The 18,526-nt window shown below is 38.3% G+C and overlaps 1 protein-coding gene across 2 annotated transcripts in view; it reads right to left on the minus strand.

Annotated features, from left to right (window-relative positions):
- Positions 1-575: 575 nt before the first annotated feature.
- The window catches only part of CPT1A (carnitine palmitoyltransferase 1A), a 46,320-nt gene continuing 28,369 nt past the window's right edge, over positions 576-18,526 (minus strand). For both annotated transcript variants that reach the window (XM_081843802.1, XM_081843803.1), the window contains exons 11-19: positions 17,298-17,486; positions 16,101-16,206; positions 15,010-15,126; positions 12,332-12,496; positions 10,661-10,795; positions 7,842-7,994; positions 6,873-6,977; positions 4,820-4,912; positions 576-2,863 (exon numbers count right to left, since the gene is read on the minus strand). In XM_081843802.1, coding sequence (XP_081699928.1) covers positions 2,777-2,863; positions 4,820-4,912; positions 6,873-6,977; positions 7,842-7,994; positions 10,661-10,795; positions 12,332-12,496; positions 15,010-15,126; positions 16,101-16,206; positions 17,298-17,486 — 1,150 coding nt within the window. In that variant the 3' untranslated portion in view covers positions 576-2,776. The remainder of the gene's footprint in view (positions 2,864-4,819; positions 4,913-6,872; positions 6,978-7,841; positions 7,995-10,660; positions 10,796-12,331; positions 12,497-15,009; positions 15,127-16,100; positions 16,207-17,297; positions 17,487-18,526) is intronic.

The raw sequence follows: 18,526 nt of genomic DNA on the forward strand, positions 1-18,526 counted from the left end.
CGATTAGAATATGCACAATTAAAAATGAGCATTCTTTACAAATTGACAAGCATCATGCTGCAAGAAATCACTTCCACAGAAAATAAGTTCAGTTCCAATTATTCCAACTTTTGTGATTAAATAGCATACACCTAATTCCATGCATCGGGAAAAGAACCGAGGGGGTGAAGTGCTTTTCACTGTGCTTTTTAAAGTCTGGAATGTACCACTTCTTAATGCAATTAGTATGGAATAGAAAGCCTGAGAGAACAAATATTAAATAAAAATGTGCATACTAACCAATGCCAGTTTTTACATTCCAATTAGAAATGGAAATAGGTTCCGTGTCTTAAAGCTTCTGGTTATACATAAATATAAAGATAATTAATTACTCATTATTATCCATGCATATTGTTGTGTTTTTCATTATCAAAAGCCCTTTTAAAAATCAGTACAAGATCAATACATCTAAGTAGACTCTTCTTTCTAGCATATATAATCCTTGACAATTCTTTTGAAATGAATGTTCTTTGGAATTTATAAGACTATAATAGAAATGAATGTGTTCCCACATCTATGAAATAAAATCACATACATCAGAATATTAATTTCTTTATTAAGGATAACCTATGCTTACTGTGCGTTTAAAGATTTACAACCAATGGAACATTATTTACATGCAGTTGACATTCTGAGAGGATACAAACCAAGTCTTTTTAGAAATTGTTTGGTGTCAAATAAAAAATGCACGACAGCTTAACCCTCCAAACACTTGCAATAAAAAAAGGTTGTCCTCCGCTAATTACATTCCCTTAAAGAATGCAAAAATTGCATTGATAATGCATTAACTATGATTACATTGGAAATATCTAAAACCTGAGTCAAACCTAAGTAAGCTCTTAATAAAAAAGATTATTTACCTTAAAATTAATATATTAGTCAGTGGACAATATAAAGCATATGAACAAAGCTCCAAAACACTGACTCTTAACTTGCTGCTGTACATTGATTAGACACCATGCTGCATTTTAGGATTCATTATCACCCACCCCAAATTTTGTTTATTTACTGTAGTTAATCAAACGTAACATGTTCCACCCATTCCTGTGGGGGGCTCTGTACTCTAATATCTATTTACAGAGCATTGCCATCTGACCTTCATTTTATACCCAAGCCGACATGCTGAACAACCAAGAATATTATTAATATTCTTCATCTCAGGACAGAAGAGACCTCCTCACACCCTCAATTTGTTTTAAATGTTAAAAGTTCTGGAACATTAGGATTGAATATTAAAATCTCTGAACATGTTGCATGATCATTTTTATAGCCTAATTCATATAAGCAGATGTAATTGCTGCATTAAACTCTTAGTTTTATTTAAAGATTGCCAAGAGGACTTTGCTGTTATATTTTTGTAATGTTAATATTTTTAGGCTTTTTAGTGTACTTTGTGCCAGCCATGAGCCCCCATACTATTGTCCTTGTAATTCTCATTACAAATTCTCTGGTAATGTTATTCATGATTTGCCATGCCTTCTATTTTTAAGACATTAAGTTTGGGACCACATATTTTAACCATGACCTAAGTATACTGAAGGTTTCTCCATTATAATTTTTCATGATTGCACATAAGGCAAGAGTTGCTTAAGGCAAACGACAATGTGCCACCTAGGCTGAGACTAGCTTGCACTGTGAATTGTCCCACAAATTTTGCATCTGATAGCTAACTTTCCTGAAATATAGGGAAATGTTATGAAATGTGGCAGCTTTCACCGATATTGATCTCCCATTTGAAACAAAAAAGTTCTACTGAAACTTTTTATAAAAAACTAGCATAGAAATTACTCCTGTCTCAAAGGAAAGGGCTTTCATTAGGTTAAAACCAAAGGAAATTTCATGTTGGACCATTCAAATGCAACACCATACAGAAATGTGCTGACTTTTACCCAAATATACCTAGATAAGTTATTGTGAATTAGCAACTCTATTTCCAAGTTCAGCAGCTCTACTTTCCATATCTAGCAAACAATTTACAAGTTAATACAAAACACTCCACAGTGTAATAATGTCCTGCATTTAGAACCTCTGTTTTTGATGTACTGGAATACATGTAAAACAGGCCCATTCACAACGTAAGTGAGAATGCAGAAAAATACTAGGGCATGTATATTTTTTTTTTAAGTGTGTTCAATTGTCGCAGTTGCGGGTAGAGCAAATATTTCATCAGTGACCTATGGCAATATAAGCTTAGTTCCAAGCAACAAAACATTTTTTTCACTTAGCGCATTACATTAGATTTGCCAGAATATTATTTTACGTTCAGCTTAATGAAATGCCTTTATTTAAAATGAATGCCCGAAGTTGTCACTTACTGATTAAAAAAACCCCCAGCAGATACATTAATTGATGATTTGCTACAGGTACTTTTCAAGTCAGGTTTTTTGTTGACATGAGATTGGAATGCATTATTTTCATCCCTTCATTTATAGAATACAGGTAGAGAGATTTTAAAGTAAGAAATGATCAAATGTACACCAAATTAGGACAGGTCTAGACATCTTAACTTGTGGCCAGTTTGCAACTCTTCTAATAACACAGAGAATACAAAAAGTCATATCTTGGGGAGAAGAAAACTCTTCTGATCAACTGTAGTAATGGATGTTGGAACTTCTCCCAATAATACTTATTTATATAACTCTGAATGGATTGCTGCATAGCTGCCTTGTTTTCAGCCACTGATCAGAAGAGTTCTCACTGCCAACACAGGATGTTTAGTTGACTTGCTGTTAGGGAATCACTTGGTTGAATTTTTGCCAAGACTGAACAAGTTACGAATGTCACACAATGCTTGTTTGATGTTCTTTCCGAAACGATGGGAATTCTAAACAATAAACAGAGTAAGAAATCCATATTTAGTTACATGGAACTCTCATTATTATAGAGTTCATAGTGTGTACATACATAACATAGATACAAACCAGAGAGAGTAATATGATAATTCATATTAATATTCCGGTTAGAATCTAATGTGCGCTGCTCTGATTATGGGTGGTTTCTATCACTAGAATGGGGAGGGAGGCAATTTTTAGTGATTCCTGCCCTCTCCCCCCAGCCATAGCTGTCAACTTTTCCCTTTTCTGGTGAGGAATCCTATTTGGAATAAGGGAATTTCCTTTTAAAAAAGGGAAAAGTTGGCAGCTATGCCCCCAGCAGCCTTCTGTTTATTCCAAAAATCTGCTCCAGATGCACCCCCACAACCCTCCAGAACAGACTTGGAGGGAGTTGGGGAATTGCCAAAAATTGCCTCCCTCCCTGTTCTGCTGATGGATCCTTTCAGCAAAGTGACATCCACTGGATCCCACCATCTATGAGTTTTAAAAAACAATTTCATAGATAAATATGTAATTTCCTACTGGTGAAAAAAAATGCCAGGAACTGGTTTCACCTTAACAGTAATATTGGACTATGGCGATATAATGCAATACATGGTAGGAATCATTCTTTTCTTATAAATGAGAACCTGCCGATAACAATACAAAGTCTACAGGTAAATATATCAAGTAATTCACACCATACAAACACAGGAGGGATTTATATGTGCAGGTTTTCAAGTGAATGATTTACTTCTCTTGATACATATTTCGGGAGGAGAAGGAGGGGGAGATATTAACTGTTTCCTATTACTTCTTTGCTGTATTTGTTTTACAATATCAGTCTGCTCAGAGCTTGATCCACAAGGCAGTGTACCAGTTAACACACACCATTTTCATTCACTATCTCTAAAACACCACAGGAGCTTAGAAGAATTTTTGTTGCTCCTTAGACAGAAGTCTCATTGTTAAGTGGTCAAGAACAAATAAGATTAAAATGTTTCTTGTATCTGATTATTTTCTTTGTTTGCAACATACTGTGACTAGGTTGCTCAGTTTGATTTGGGGGAGGATGGGACTGCATTTGTGTAGAAAGTTAAAGGACCTCTAGTCCCCACAAACTCCATAAAGTCAAGAAGGCCTAATGAAAATGAATGTGCCTTGACCAACAGCAGTGAATCCAAATTTCCTGTGATACTGTACACAAGGCAACATAAAGAACACAACATATTTTAAAAACTAGCATCAGGTTTAAAGAGATAACATCAATTCAAGTATCAGAGAAAAAGCTTCTCTAAAAGTAACTAAGCATATGAAGCATTATAATCTATGCAGAAGTTCTAGTAAACGTAACTGATTACAGTTAGTAGCAGCATCCATTCTGCACCAGGATAGCTGGGACAAGCTAACAACATGGTTGAGCAAGAAACTGTGCAAATAAGGAGACAGGTCAAGGACATTTTGGATAATGTGAGGTTATATGAACAAAGGAAAAATATTTGTAATAGCACTGATTAGATCAATCTGGACAATAGTTTGGAGAGATGGAACAACTGTCATGGTACTTGAGCCTGTGACATACTCCAGGATCTTCTAACCTGAGACATTCTATCTCCTAAGACAGACCAGTTCTGAAGTTTCGGGGGAAATACAACAAAATAATATAACATCACAAAGGACAGCATATTGTACAATACTGCTTGGACTATGAATGATGACTGCTCAATACAAGCAAAATATTTGCATATTTATCGGGAACAGAAAACCATAGTATCCATAACAGATATAGTCTAGAAAACATGTAGCTTATATTTTGAAAAATCTGTTGGGTTTTTTTTAAAAAAAAACTTTTAGATGCAATCTTCTGCCAGACAAATATTTTAAAATATCCCAAACACGAGTTTCTCTAACAGAACACTAGGCCTATTAAACAAGTGTACAGAACGCTCTGGACTTCAGACACTTACTGTTTCAGGGCAAGAAAATTTGCTGGATACATGGAAATTGATAAGATTATCACCCACAATTATATATGAGACACCATAACCATCATCAGCAACCTGTGGAAGAAGCATTTGGAGTGTGTTAATATACATTAATGTAAAAGCCTCTAATGATTTATCTTTTAAAATCCTCTTAAGAAATGGCCCATAGTAGAATAGACTTTGTTCAGATGTAATGATCAACTATGATTTATTGTTACAGGAATGAGCCTAGATGAGCCTTAGACTTGCATGCTCTCCCCTCCTCCCTTGTGGCACAGCCACAAACAGATCTGAAGCTTTCCCTTCTGTGTCCAATTAACCACAGTTTAGCATGTTATGTGCACCATAAATAGTGGTTAATATGAACCACAGTTTATTAAAATAAGCCAATTTCATAAAGGTTTGAACTTAGCTTGATTTGGTAATCCACAGGAAAGAATAATTGCAGTTTTTTTGGGTTCAGAAGAGATGCTAAACACGTCTGATCTTTTCTTTGACTGTGCCAGAAAAGAGGGGAGGGGGGAGTGCCCCAACCCAAGACTCACCTGAGTACTTTCCCATAATGATAAGATGGTTCTAGAACACCCTGGGCACATATTCTGTATTACCACCAAAGGTATTCTGAAGGCGCTATGCCCATTTAAAAAAAACAAAATTCAAGTGGCAAATGTCAAGCTTCTATGTTTTAATGAATTATATATGAAAGCATTCATGGCCCAAACACAGAATTATCAACTAAGTTTCTAAACAAACTCAAATCTGTATAAACCTTGCTTTCTTACCCCAGGTATATTTCCTTTGACCACAATATTTAATGTATCTAGGGAGAAAGGCCTTGACCAACATGGCAACATGAAGGGAAATTGCTTGAGTTTGTTTGCTAAGTGTTTTCTGGGGCTCTGTTTATATAATCAAACATTTAGCATTTCCTTAAGTGTTTTGTTTATTTATTTACTTGCCTCTATATTGACCATCATCTGAAGATCATAAGAGTAGTTTACAATATAAAAACACAAAAATACATACCACAGTAACAAACACAATCCCCTTCCTGCCCAGTTTAAAAGGCCACAGATGGTTTAATTAGCCAAAGGCCTAGGAGAAGAGGAATGTTTTTGTTTGGTGCCTAAAGATATGCAACAAAGGCATCAGGTGAGCCTCCCTGGGGAGAGCATACCACAAGCACGGAGCCACCACAGAAAAGCCCTGAATGTATGTTTTACATACATTCTCAGAAATTTCTGTTAATACAGTGGTACTTCGGGTTAAGTACTTAATTCGTTCTGGAGGTCCATTCTTAACCTGAAACCGTTCTTAACACCACTTTAGCTAATGGGGCCTCCCACTGCCGCTGCACCGCTGGAGCACAATTTCTGTTATCCTGAAGCAAAGTTCTTAACCTGAGGTACTATTTCTGGGTTAGTGGAGTCTGTAACCTGAAGCGTCTGTAACCTGAGGTACCACTATACAATTACTGGGCTGTGGGGGCACTTGGTTTAATAGAATGACAATTTACCTAAGACCATACAGTAAGTTCATAAGTTAAAATTGAAACTGCAGACTCCGCGGCTAACAGTTCATTTGCTTTGCCATTACACTAGCTCTTTTCCTCATAGAGATGAGAGCTCAAGGTTTACAACGTCATGGTCCTATGACTTGCTGTGTCAGCTCATGGAATGCTTGCCATGCCAGTTTGAGGATAATATGTTACACTGAAAGTGTTTTTGCTATACCAGTTACAGGTAGGTAGCCGTGTTGGTCTGCCATAGTCAAAACAAAATTAAAAAAATCCTTCCAGTAGCACCTTAAAGACCAACTAAGTTAGTTCTTGGTATGAGCTTTCGTGTGCATGCATCTGAAGAAGTGTGCATGCACACGAAAGCTCATACCAAGAACTAACTTAGTTGGTCTTTAAGGTGCTACTGGAAGGATTTTTTTTATTTTGTTTTTGCTATACCAGGCAGGTATAACTGGCAGAAGTGTACTTAGGGCAATGGTGCTTGCCTCTCTTAAAGGCAGATACCATTCAACTTACAGGTCCAAACCCTCCACCGCTGGATTCCATTTCAGGGTTCTTATTCAGATCAATATGCTGTTGGGGTGTCTGACTGGTTGAAAGTCTCCAGGGTTCTGCCAAAACCTGAGAAAATAAGCAGAACAGCACAGTTAGCAAGGGGTGTAGTTCTACCAAACAACCCATTCCTTCTTCTGCAAATATTTTCTTCTTTTGAAGCACTGGGTCTGCAGTTTCCTAATGGAAGCATGTCAGCAAGCAATTGTACTGTCACAATATTCCAATGTGCACCAGAATGAATGGAGATCATTAATTTTATTACTGTATATGCCACTTTCATGCCAAAATGTCTTCTGATTACACATCATTGTGTCTGGTAGATTATAGGACATGTCAATGCTCTTTGACAAAGAAGCGTGTTTTAGATTTTCACATGATGTGAGAATGCTGCTCATTAAACTATGCTGTGCTCCAGCAAGAATGTAACTCTGCCACTGAGCAGGAGCATTCGTGAAAATGGTGCTTTGTGGAATATATTGAATACAGCAAGGTTTATGCGCATGTGTGTATGAATCATTGCAGCATCAGATATTCCTGTTCCCAACTAGCAACACTAAGATAGACTTAGGGTACAACAGCTCACGGAGCTCTCTCAATATTGGATATATTTGTAATCCTCGTCTGGAAATTTTTAAAAAGCATTTAGGAAGCTGCTTTATATTGAGTTAAACTATTTGTCCATATGGCCTACTGCTGTCTTTTCTTTTAAATGTTTATGAAAAAATTATTTATTTATTGATTGATCATATAATTATGAAACGTAAATCAGTTGTTTTAAATTAGGCTTAAATTACATTTCTTTAAGACCCACAAAACTAGTTTCCTTCCATGCTTCAAAATGCCCAGAAACATGGCATCTTTTTGTATGTCAACCAAAAAATACAGTTCCCACTTCTTATGTGATCAGTAGCACATTATATCACTACTCACCTCCTTAAGGAAAGGCGATTCAACAGCGAGGTATTTGGACACCACATAAAGGCAGAAAAGGTGGCGATCAATGCCGGAACCAGTCATGGCAAGACGATACAAGTGCTGATGATTATCAGCAGCAGCCTTGAACAGAGCACGCTTCTTTTCAATCTGAGGATTAAGGGAGGGAAAATTCAAAAATAGCATTAGAGTAACCTGAAAGCCTAGAAAAAGGCAGAACATTATGGGCACACAGAGGCATGCAGAGCTCTCTCTTAGCTTTCTCCGCCTTCAGTATCCTACTGCTACAGTATCCTATCACACTGCAAATGCTTTTTTTTTAAAATTCCAGGGATGTTTTGGTAACCCTGTTGAAATTCCTAATAAAGGGTAATAGTAGGGACCAGGGAGTAGGGAATCATGGAAGGGTACTGTTGCACATATACAGATATCTATGTACTTCTCTGGATTGCAGAGTCAACTAGCAAAATTCAAATGAATGGTATGTTAACTTAATACATTAATGGAGCTCTTCATATATTAATGGATCCTTTCATATTTCAGAGTAAAAGTCAAAAAAATGTCCACATCAGTCAGTATGACTGTGATATTTCAAGACAGTCTCTCAAACTTTGGATTGGTTTGGAGAATATGGACAGTTCTTATGTAAAATTAGGGTACTTGTGTATATTGGACACAGACCAATGCAAAATAGTTCAGCTATTATAGGGTTTCCATATTTTAAAAGTGAAAATCTGGACACAAAGTTGTTGAGCTTCTTTTCAGTGAATTCCGCCTGGACACTGTTTGTATGGCAACCCTAAGCTATCAGAACTTTATCCTGGTGACTACAAATTCGTCATTATACAGTAAAACATTGATACATCCTTCTATAAAGGCAACTACTATTTAATATTACAAAAAACTTTAGAGCTTCACATTGGGCCTCTATGAAGTCAGTCACATTCCATAACCTTGGAATGATTGGCCGAATTTTAGTTCACATGCCAATTTTTAAAACATTGTATTACAGAAAATGTTTGAAATCAATTCACAGCTTATATTTTGCACTCCCATGGCATAATGAACACTACTTTTTTTCTCCACCTACTATTTGGAATAAGACACCAATAAAAAGAAAGCATTGATTTAATGTTACTTGACACCCATTATTAACACATGACTATTTAACTGCTTTAGAAATGAAAATGATTTCCGTAACCAATTTTACTATTGAAAACAAAAACATCTTGAAGGAGTCAATGCTTGGGATCATGAGTCTGATTTAACAAAATAGCTGTACTAGTGGGAAGCAGAACTACGAGTTCCCCTTCCCTCATGTCCCACATCAGCTCTGAGAAGGTTGGGAGAACTCTCCAGAACAGCTTATGGGGAGAGGGGAAGCAGAAATACAGTGGTACCTCGGGTTACATACGCTTCAGGTTACAGACTCCACTAACCCAGAAATAGTGCTTCAGGTTAAGAACTTTGCTTCAGGATTTGAACAGAAATCATGCTCCGGTGGCGCGGCAGCAGCAGGAGGCCCAATTAGCTAAAGTGGTGCTTCAGGTTAAGAACAGTTTCAGGTTAAGTACGGACCTCCGGAATGAATTAAGTACTTAACCCGAGGTACCACTGTGCTTACCACTGTGCTTACACAGAGCAACTATATTGGCATGATGTTGAATTCCAACTGAGTCCTAATATAGAAACATTTTTTTCCAATTTTCTAGAGCATTTCATCACTGACCACCAGATGGTGCAAATCAGAAATGTTTGTTTTCCCATCCTTGATTTCACAGTTATAGTAGCTTACAAATGTCTATTTCAAGATGCTTTGTTTTATTTATTTATTTATTTTTAAATATTTTTTATTAAGGATTTTCTTGTTTTACAGAAGTGTAGTGCCTCGTTTTTTTCTTCTTCTTCTTCTTCTTCCATGTAACGTTTTTACAAATCCGTTTCATTTGTTGAGGCATTAGGGGGAGAAGAAAACAGAAAGAAAAAAGAAAGGGGGGGTGGGGAGAGGGAGGATGGATGGGGGTGGGGTCGGGTGGCGGTGTTTCTATTATGTTTAATGTATGTAGAGTTTGGTGTCAGCGTTGCTTGTGTTGTTCACTTGTGTTCCTTTGGTGGTGAGAGAGGTTGGGGTTGGCTTAGGGTGTGATTGTTTGCTTGTGATTGGCTGTGGTGATCTTTGTTTTCGTGTGTGAGTGAGGTGGGTGGGTGTTTTGGATCAGGTTAGCCATATTGATTTGTATGCTGTTGGTGGATTATTGTCGTTGTCCTGTTGGGCTGTGTATGTGATAAAGGGGAGCCATACCGGGGTGAAGGCGTCTTCTTCTGTTTGTCCCCGTGTCAGTTTCAGTTTATTAGTTAATTTTTCTAGTAGGGCTGTTTCCCATACTATTTGGTACCATTGGTCCATGCTTACTCCTGACAGGTCTCTCCAGTGTCTGGTTATGATGTTTCTGGTTGCTGAGAGCAGGTGGGTTATAAGTTCTTTGTGGTGTAAATGGGCAAGATGCTTTGTTTTAGAAAGGAAAAAACACACGCAGCATAAGAAAGCATGCTTATAATACTTAATATGCTCTATCTAAAAGGGGTGAGGCATATTTCAGATAAAGGTAAAAGTTGGATTTTGCTGCAGCATAATTTCTTATTATTTTCTTGTATTCCTTACAGTTTCTCCTAACAATGGCTCCATATGGCCTGATGGCGCCATTGTAACTGCTATGCTGGATAAGAAAGCAGCAATATTTGTTTCCCAAAAAGCTGCATGCAACTGTACATAGAAATAAAAGCAAAGCTATAATTGATTACTACATTAAACTCACACTTTCAGTTGGATCATCCATAGCTCGCACAAATTTGCATGACTGGACAGTACATGAACGAACTGTTTCTGTTCTGCCTTCTCTGAATAGGCGGGTCATTGATGCTTCATATGTTAAGCAGAATTTCCCCATGTCCTAAAAATAATTCAGAGAGAGATTTAGATGCAAGCAGCAAGTTCAAGCCCTGAGAAACACTGGGTACATGCAACATATGCTGAATTAACATAAAAAATCAACAATCTAAAAATTATGCACCAAATTAATGACAAGGACTCATTTATAGTGTTGCTCTTTGTTCTGAGCATCTGATGGAAATATTATTTCCCTCAATGAGTTCTGTGTTCTCAATGATCTTTGTTAGAAGACTGGCAAGTGACACATTAGATGAATGAGTACCTGCAGAAAAGTATGTGTGCATTGTGTATGTGTCCATCTCTCATACATGCACACCAGCTTCATGGATGTGTGCAGAAAAATATATGGGGTATGTATGTGTATGAGCACATATCCCACATATTGGTGAGATGCCATTATGCACCCAATAAGCAATACCTTGCATCACTCATGTCAGTGTGATATTCTACATGGCTGCATGGAACCAGTTTCCATAAACAGAGAAAGAACATGCATGTGTATGTAGGAAGACATTCAGCACCATATTATGTTTCCTATTGAGACAAAGTATATCCAGTAGGGCTTAGGTTACAAAGGAGTATACTGTCAGTCCTCTAAACTAGAGTTCCCTAGCTTCTTAGCTTTTCGTCATTAGGAAAAGCCATTACAACTCTGATGTTTGTCTACTGAGAAGTAAATCCTATTGAGTTCAATGGGGCTTGCTTCAAGGTAAATCTGCACTGGATTGTCCCTGCAGTTGTGTTTTTCTGCATTCTTTCCAGATCTGCCATGTGCTTTTTGAGAACTGAATTCCATGTTAAGGATCTTCAAGGACGAACTCTCTCAAGAACATTTTGAAAACCAAGGTATGCAATGCTGATTAGATCACTCATGTAAACATGCTTCTTCAAACCTATGATTCATTGAGAGCTATATGAGTAAGACTTGGCTTTTTTGAGAAAGCATAAGCATGGATTTGACAAAGGCATAGGTTATTAATAATTTTGCAAGGAATGTGAGTTACAAAATTATTCTAGAGATCCATAAGTCTCTTTACTGCAGGCAACTGATATTTCCATACTAGCTTTCCCACACAGAATTAGCTATCCTTTGTTAACTACCTTTTAATAGAGCAGTCTGGTGATGTTAATGTCAAAGCATTGCATCCCAGTATTTTCTGTGATGTCATGTTTCTGAGACCTTATTTGTGACTTTTTAAATACGGTACAATGCAACAGCAGTCCCAGCCTGTCCAGTGGAGGCAGGTGAAGCACCATGAATGTGTTTCAGAAAAAGATTGCCGTTTGCAATTTCTTGCTTTTTGATACTGCTCGCAGATAAGCGATGAACTGCTCCTTAAGTTACTGTTCCTGGGGAAGGAGACAGTCGCAGCACTTTAATTACTAGTTTCCTTGCATTATTATTTTCTCATTTATAATGCATTCTTTCATTAAAGAGAAATGAAAGGAAACCATTATTTAAAGTGCACACAAACAAAAAGATAGATATTTCTTTTATAAAGTATCTCATACAGAACACCATGCTGAGGATACTTACCCGGTAATGAGCAAGCTGCAGGGCAAGTTGCACAAATGCATCAGGGCTAGTCTTTGTTTTCTTCATCAATCCTTTTCCAAATGTGTCAAAAGGAAAAGAATGAAAATCCACATCCTCTGCTAGAGGCCTTGCCACGGCCAGGGACCTCTCAATCACTTCTTGGCACTAAACAGTAGCAAGTGTTACATTACAAAAATAGTTCCACACATTTTATATTTTCATTTTTATTATTAATTATCCACCCTTCACCCTGAGGTCCCAGGGCAGATTAAAACACAGCATTAAAAACAGTTTAAGAAGATGAAAATTACAGATTTTTGTTTAGCAATTTAATTTTGCTTTGGAGCTTAGTTTCAAAAGTAACAGTTTCTTGCAGTTCACACAAATGGAAATTTGCCGTGAATCTAGTAAAAATTCTAGCATGGAAAGATTTATTAATTCTCTATTGTTCTGAATATAAAACCAGCAACACTTAAAAGAAATGTTTCTAGTCACCTGCCCCTCACTCCTAACCCCATTCTATTTACCAGTGCTGGACAGTTCCATTAGTTTGTTGTACAAAAAGATAACCAAAAATAAAAAAGCAAATGCATTAAAAATATATATTTTATATGAATTCTGAAAAATGTTATGAGCGTACAAACAAACTGTACTACTTAAAAAGTACAATTTTGAAAAATGTTACTGAGTTATGCCAACAATGTTGTCAAACACAGTTTAAATAAAGTGATGAAGTTACAGAAATAAGAGTACAGTGGTACCTCTGGTTGAGAACGGGATCCGTTCCAGAGGCCCGCTTGCAACATGAAAAGAGTGCAACCCGCAGGTATGACTGTAGAGCCTTTCTAATAAGCCACTGAAGGTCAGCATTTGGAATTGGGAAATATTAGCACTAGCCAAGCTAGTTCAGTATATCCAGAACTGCTTATGCAATTTAGACACATTCACATACATATTAAGGGATGTGTGAAGTGAAACCCAATGAGGCATAGGAATTCAGGCCTATGGCAAGTGCATGTAAAGACCTGCTGGATGAGGCCCGTGGCCCATCTAATCCAGCATCCTGTTCCCAGAGTAGACAACCAGGTCCCTGTGAGAAGCATGAAAGCAGGAGCGTATTTTGGAATGATCTAAATTTAACATTCCAATAATGAAGACAATGGGCAGGAAGCGGAATGGCATGAGATCTTTGCCCAGGCAACTGTGGGAAGATCTGTGCCTCTAGGAGTCTTGGTTGACCACAAACTTGACATGAGCCAACAGTGTGACGTGGCAGCTAAAAAAGCCAATGCAATTCTGGGCTGCATCAATAGGAGTATTGCATCTAGATCAAGGGAAGTAATAGTGCCACTGTATTCTGCTCTGGTCAGACCTCACCTGGAGTACTGTGTCTAGTTCTGGGCACCACAGTTCAAGAAGGACACTGACAAACTGGAACGTGTCCAGAGGAGGGCAACCAAAATGGTCAAAGGCCTGGAAACGATGCCTTATGAAGAACGGCTAAGGGAGCTGGGCATGTTTAGCCTGGAGAAGAGGAGGTTAAGGGGTGATATGATAGCCATGGTCAAATATATAAAAGGATGTCACATAGAGGAGGGAGAAAGGTTGTTTTCTGCTGCTCCAGAGAAGCGGACACGGAGCAATGGTTCCAAACTACAAGAATATTCCACCTATACATTAGGAAGAACTTCCTGACAGTAAGAGCTGTTCGACAGTGGAATTTGCTGCCAAGGAGTGTGGTGGAGTCTCCTTCTTTGGAGATCTTTAAGCAGAGGCTTGACAACCATATGTCAGGAGTGCTCTGATGGTGTTTCCTGCTTGGCAGGGGGTTGGACTCGATGGCCCTTGTGGTCTCTTCCAACTCTATGATTCTATGATTCTTTAATGATGTAGAAGATTTTGCACAAGAAAACTTGGGCATGTAAAAAAAAAAAAAAAAAAAAAAGCATTCAAAGTGCTGGTTATGACCTATAAATGCCTAATACAGCTTGGCTCCAGGCTTTCTGAAGGACAGCATCTCTATGTGCCTGCCCAGATTCTGGGATCATCAAGAGAGGCCTTTCTCTTGGTCCCACCACCCTCACAGGCACATTTGGCAAGGGCCTTCTTGGTGGCTGCTCCTGAATTGTGCAACTCCATTCCACAGGAGGCTAGGCTGTCCCTCTCTCTGCTTTCCTATTTTTGATGAGACAGGTCACTGGCCACTAACTGGTCAATATTGCGGCATGGTCTTCTAATGGTGGGTGTTGTATATTTTCTTCTTTTGCTTTTAACTGGTTTTTAAATGGGTTTCTTTTGATTCAGTGCTTTTTGAATATGGCAACTTGTTTCATTAGTTTTATATATATATATATTTAGAACTGATTGGTGTGTTTTTTAGCTGAATCGTGTGTTTTTTTAATTCATGTTGTAAGTTGCCTGCACTGGGAGAAAGGCAGGATATTAATTAATTCAATAATTTCTGTGATTTGCATTTGAAAACAGATTAAAAAATAACAACAATTATAATGTGCAACACTATCGGGTTTTCTTCCTAGCAGATCTCATGAAAATACATCTCTTGGTTAATTTAAGTCCTAGCCAGACAATAGCTATCTTTACTGAAAAATGGACAGATGAGCACTTCAATCAGCAGGATGAAAGTTGCAATATTGATCCAGAAGTGGCTTTGCACTTACTTCTTCAGGGATTTCCCACTGCAGTCTGGTAGGCATAGGAATGCCTAAAATAGCTTCTCCTTTGCAATGGCCATCTTCGGTGTAGCCCAGCTCAAGACAATCGGAGGACATCACATTCTGGGAATGAGTTTGGGGTTGGAAGAGGGAAGCAAGGAAAGCACATCATTACATACACCATAAATACACTAGTGTAGAACATGAAATGTGCTTAAATCACTATAGAAAACCTCTGAGATTAAAAAAAAAAAGGATCTAGAGGGGAAAAGAGGATCAGCACCCTTGTTATTGCTACTATTTTACAAAACTTATTGTACCTTGAGTTGTTTAAAATTGCCAACCTTGTCTTTCATCATTTGATACTTATCTGCATTTAAGTGCACTTAAATATCTTCTGATTGTTACTCAGATAATTTTGGGGGTGAATATGTGTGCGTGTTAAAGGTGACTATTCCAGAAACTGTGGAATGGAAGCAAACACTGGTGGAGAGAACTCCCGATTCACCATTCAAGCACCTAGGTCCAAAGGTTTGCTTTAAAGGCAGAAATGTATCAGTCTGTGCTGGAACATGGGAACAGGCTTAGAAAGGCTTTAGTCAAGTTGAAACCATGCACCAGGCTGAAGAAGATACAAGGTTTATTAGTAGCTCTGAGTGACCTCCTTGAGGCGCCCGACACACTGATAAGGCTTAGGATCACGTCAATGCCTAAAACAATGGAAAACTGTTTCTATGTTTACCCTGTGGCCTATCATTTGCCAATACAGAACTGAGATTTTAGTTGTGAGCTTGGGGGGGGGGCGCAGAAATAAAGGAATCTGAGCAACAAAATGTTTCACAGACATTAGGGAACAGAGATAAGTGGTATTTTCTTCTTTTGACTTCATCTAAGCTTCGTCTTAGTTCTACAGAAGCAGGCTTTTCTAATGTATTTTTGTGCTGTAACTTTTCTCTTCTCTGGAACACAGAGAGAAGAAAAGCGCTTTTAGATTCCATGCCCGCTGCTTGCAATAATGTTACACTGAGCAAAGCTTTTTAAGTACTGTACCAAGTTTAATTTTGGTTTGCCTCCACTTTGAATATTCACACACTCACCTCCCAAAGATGGCCAACAATAGGAGCATCTGCCCAAGAATGTTCCGTATTCAGGCCCATTTTAGCATTCTTAAACACTACAAGAGTGAATGACTTGTCAAACCACCTATGAGAGACAGAAAGTTCCCGCAACATTGTGTTACTGAAAGCTATACCTTTGCAAATAAAGACTTGCTATTCACGTAAAAAGAAAAGTTAGATTTACCATACATTTATAGCAGCAACTTCAAAGTGAAATGAGTAACGGACACAAGGTTGATCAGTATGAAATAAGAACTTGTGAAACTTAACATACATGATATGAAAGCCATTTAGGCTCTGGGCAGCTGAAATGCGCAGCTGCATCACATATTACAAAAAATAAAAAGCAGGTAAGATTAGTTAACATAGCAAAATAGTTTGTTTTATCCAAGTTTTACAACAGGCAAATCTACAACACAGCCATTCCATCTTCCCAGGAAGTGTATTCTGCGGTGGAAGGGGCTAGGGAATTCTTAGTACCCTCACCAAGAAGGTACAATCCCTGGCAATCTCTGAGAAAAACTATGTAGTTATATGTATGAAACACGTATTTGTAAATAAATATACAGGGGCACTTCACTATAGGTTAGAAATGTGACATTCATCAAATGCTTAAAAAAGAAAATCCAGAGCTAAGAAAAATATCACAAACATATCTCATCTAAAAAAAAAGAGAGAGAGAAAAGAAAAGAATTATTTAAAGAATTATTTAAATATTTTAATGGTCCTTAAGTAAAATATGTAACAAACTATATTAAAGCAAGTTATGCCTTTCATACGAATGGCACTGAACAAAAGAACTGTTTTGTTTGTGCCATTTTGATTCTCAGTGTAAGAGATAATACACTAAGCCCACAACTTATGTGAGGGTTATGTTCCGGCGATTGCACCTAAAGCCAAAACCATGTACATTCAAAGCACATTGGGTTCAATGGCGAGTGGGATTGCTAATGTCATTTCCTCCGGAACCCCACCCACTTTCCACCCCTATTCATTCATTCATTTAGTCCGGTACGTAAAGCTGAATGTGCACAAGTTAAATGTGTGTAAGCTGTGGGCTTACTGTATCAAAGTTCCAGGATAAAATATAAAACTACCACTATGTATGAACAAGGCAAGCGGGACACATATATAAAAAAGCAAAAGATCATGTCTGCTTCCCACACCCCAAAATACCTGTCATAGCATTTGCCATGTAGAAGTGCCTTTGCATAGGTATCCATTGATGTCACTGGATCCTCTTCCCTGTAACCCTGAGCAGTGTCATCCAAAGTCACAAAGAAAGCTGCCTTTTCAACAGCATCCAAAGACTGCTTGTTCTTTCCGCGGGCAAAATATGTCTGGCGAGCCTTAGCCCAAGGTACTCTGCCAGAAAAATATAAACAGAAACATTATGCCAAGTCAGTGAATGCAACTAACCTTACAACCACCCTCTTTTAAATCAGATTTAAAGTAGTGCAGGGGAAAAAGAAGAATCAACAAACTCGGAAGGTGAAAAATGCAATTTCCACAGATAGTGAAGTCTAAAATGGAAGATGCACACAAGCTCTCTCAAGTTTATGTGAATACACTATTCAATGGCTTAAAATATGATAGTGTCTCTGGGCAGGTTCAGATGACCTTTATCCCTAGAACTTCTGTGTGCAGCAAGTTCAAGCACATATCTCAGGCTTCTGAGTCTCCAGCCCTGCTCCTCTAAAGATGCACAGAATGCTATCTGAACACAAAGATCCCATGCTCAATGTGGAATCTCCCTATCCATGCATTACAAGTCCGAGATCCACAGATGGCAAGTGCAGTGGTGCCCCGCAAGACGAATGCCTCACAAGACGGAAAACCCGCTAGACCAAAGGGTTTTCCGTTTTGGAGGTGCTTCGCAAAACGAATTTCCTATGGGCTTGCTTCGCAAGACAAAAATGTCTTGCGAGTTCCTGCGGGTTTTTTTTCCTCCCCCCCCCTTTTTCTAAGCCGCTAAGCCGCTTATCTGCTTATCCGCTAAGCCGCTAAAAGCCGCTAATAGCGCTAAGCCGCTAAGCCGTCAATGGGCTTGCTTCGCAAGACGAAAAAACCGCTAGACGAAGAGACTCGCGGAACTGATTAATTTCGTCTTGCGAGGCACCACTGTACTAGGTCCTCAAAATGTTGCAAAATTGTCCAGACCACTGAACACACTGTATACTTGCCCGCCCAAGAAATATCACTGGGTGTACCCAGCAAATTCTACAGTGCAACTATTAATAAATTGTTTGTAGCCCTCCTCAGTTTGAGAAGCCCAGGTACACTGTGCTAAGATCAGTCGGTCCATCTTACAATAGTATAAACACAAAAGCACTTGAAGACTTTATGGAACAGACTATACAGAATAATAACAGGGATAGTCAGCAAACATTTAGGCAGCTATAGAC

The sequence above is a fragment of the Podarcis erhardii genome (assembly GCF_964252035.2).
Source record: "Podarcis erhardii genome assembly, chromosome: 1".
NCBI lineage: Eukaryota > Metazoa > Chordata > Lepidosauria > Squamata > Lacertidae > Podarcis > Podarcis erhardii.